Source organism: Priapulus caudatus, unplaced genomic scaffold (assembly GCF_000485595.1).
Source record: "Priapulus caudatus unplaced genomic scaffold, Priapulus_caudatus-5.0.1 Scaffold21, whole genome shotgun sequence".
Taxonomy (NCBI): domain Eukaryota; kingdom Metazoa; phylum Priapulida; class Priapulimorpha; order Priapulimorphida; family Priapulidae; genus Priapulus; species Priapulus caudatus.
In genome coordinates, this window is record NW_014577082.1 from 739,991 (window position 1) to 741,564 (window position 1,574).

A 1,574-nucleotide genomic window follows, 5' to 3' on the forward strand; every position below is an offset into this window, starting at 1 on the left:
GGGGGGCATATCCGCATGAAGTTCTTGAAGGCTGCGCGCGCGGGTCTTCGTTACGGAGTTCAACAAGTAGCTGGTCATACAGGCCAAACTGTCGTCGCCTACCGATCCACGGTCGGACCCAGAACCTCCGTTGACCTCTTCTCTTTCTCCTTCTCTTGATGACATGGACTTGGTGAAGTGCCAGTTCCATGAGGTTCTGCTGATGTTGGAGAACCGCGATTTCGTATTGTAGTCGCAGCCTGTCGGGATCCTCCATTTTCTGAAGTGGTTCTTGGAGACACGATCAGCAGGCATCTCTGTCATCACCCATAAGGGTCGGCGGAGAAGTGATGATGAGGAGGTGGGCGAGACCCGTTTATATGCCCCTTGGCTACACGCTGCGTACACGCTAGGAACACGCTAGAAGAACGCTGGGCGCGCTACAGACTCGTTCAGCACTCGTTCAGCACGCCCATATGCGCTGCATGTTCGCTGTACATGCGTTAGAAGCACGCTAGGTGTGCGCTAGGTGTGCGCTAGGTGTTCGCTACACCTCAGCCGGCGAACATACAACGAATACCCAGCGTGTGCTCCGCGTGGGTCTGGCGTTGGTCCAGCGCGCTCTGCGCGTGTCTGGCGTCCTTCTGGCGTGTACCTTTATGCGTTGAGCTCCGCGCACAATTTTGAGCATGCACGAAAATCCCGACGCACACGCCGCGCACGAGCGAATGACAACGAATGCATAGCGTTGGTCCAGCGCGCTCGACGAACGAGTAACGAATGCTGACGCACACCTAGCGAACGACAACGCACTGGCCAAAATTGCTGATTTTTCAGTGCGCGGGCCGTGCGTCGTGTATGTGTGACTGGGGCATAAACGCTACTTTGAGCGACCCTTTCAGCCGCAATGTCCGTGCCAGGATGGCAGCGAATGGGACAACTGGCAAAAACGCCGAATACATAACAAGTAAGATATACGATATTGGCATACTTCTCCTAAAGACTGTAGACTTTTGATAGCGCCTACTATCTTCTGATGCTCTTCATTTAGCTGTTTAGCGAGATCTAATGAGTCAATAGCATCTGCACTTGCCAAATTACACAATATTGTCTCTGCCAGGTCAGCCATGATTAGCGCATTGGTGCGAGCCTGTTGATTGTTGATAGCTGACGTAATTCACATAAAAACACTATTATATATTATACATATATTTATACATATGTTTTAATATCGATAGATTTAATGTAACGCTACGTGTTGTACTGTTTAATTTTAAGTGATGCAATTAGTTTGATTTATATACACCGAGGTCCATATCCGGTACTACCACACGTTACTTCCGGGTCAGTGTAGCAACAAGTGTTGGTGTTTTTATTACAGCTGTTACTCAATTACTGTTAAAAATGTCATATCTTCAATGTATTCGACGGACATTTTGCAGAAATGCAATATTACCCAAATCGTCAAATTTTTCGTTGTTATGGAACTGTATCCTTGAACAATAATGCCATTTATGTGTTGTATAGTATACTACAGTTACAGTACTAGTAGTAGTAGTAGTATACTCTATATTATATAGACTATAGTAATTAGT

The 1,574-nt window shown here is 47.1% G+C and overlaps 2 protein-coding genes across 4 annotated transcripts in view; one reads left to right on the forward strand and one right to left on the reverse strand.

Moving 5' to 3' along the window:
- The window catches only part of LOC106812568 (phenylalanine--tRNA ligase alpha subunit-like), a 17,922-nt gene extending 16,805 nt beyond the window's left edge, over positions 1–1,117 (reverse strand). The window contains exon 1 of the mRNA XM_014816472.1: positions 971–1,117. Coding sequence (XP_014671958.1) covers positions 971–1,108 — 138 coding nt within the window. The 5' untranslated portion in view covers positions 1,109–1,117. The remainder of the gene's footprint in view (positions 1–970) is intronic.
- LOC106812577 (glutaryl-CoA dehydrogenase, mitochondrial-like) overlaps positions 1–1,574 on the forward strand; it is a 17,395-nt gene that overhangs the window by 7,228 nt on the left and 8,593 nt on the right. The gene's annotated exons all lie outside the window — the stretch shown is intronic.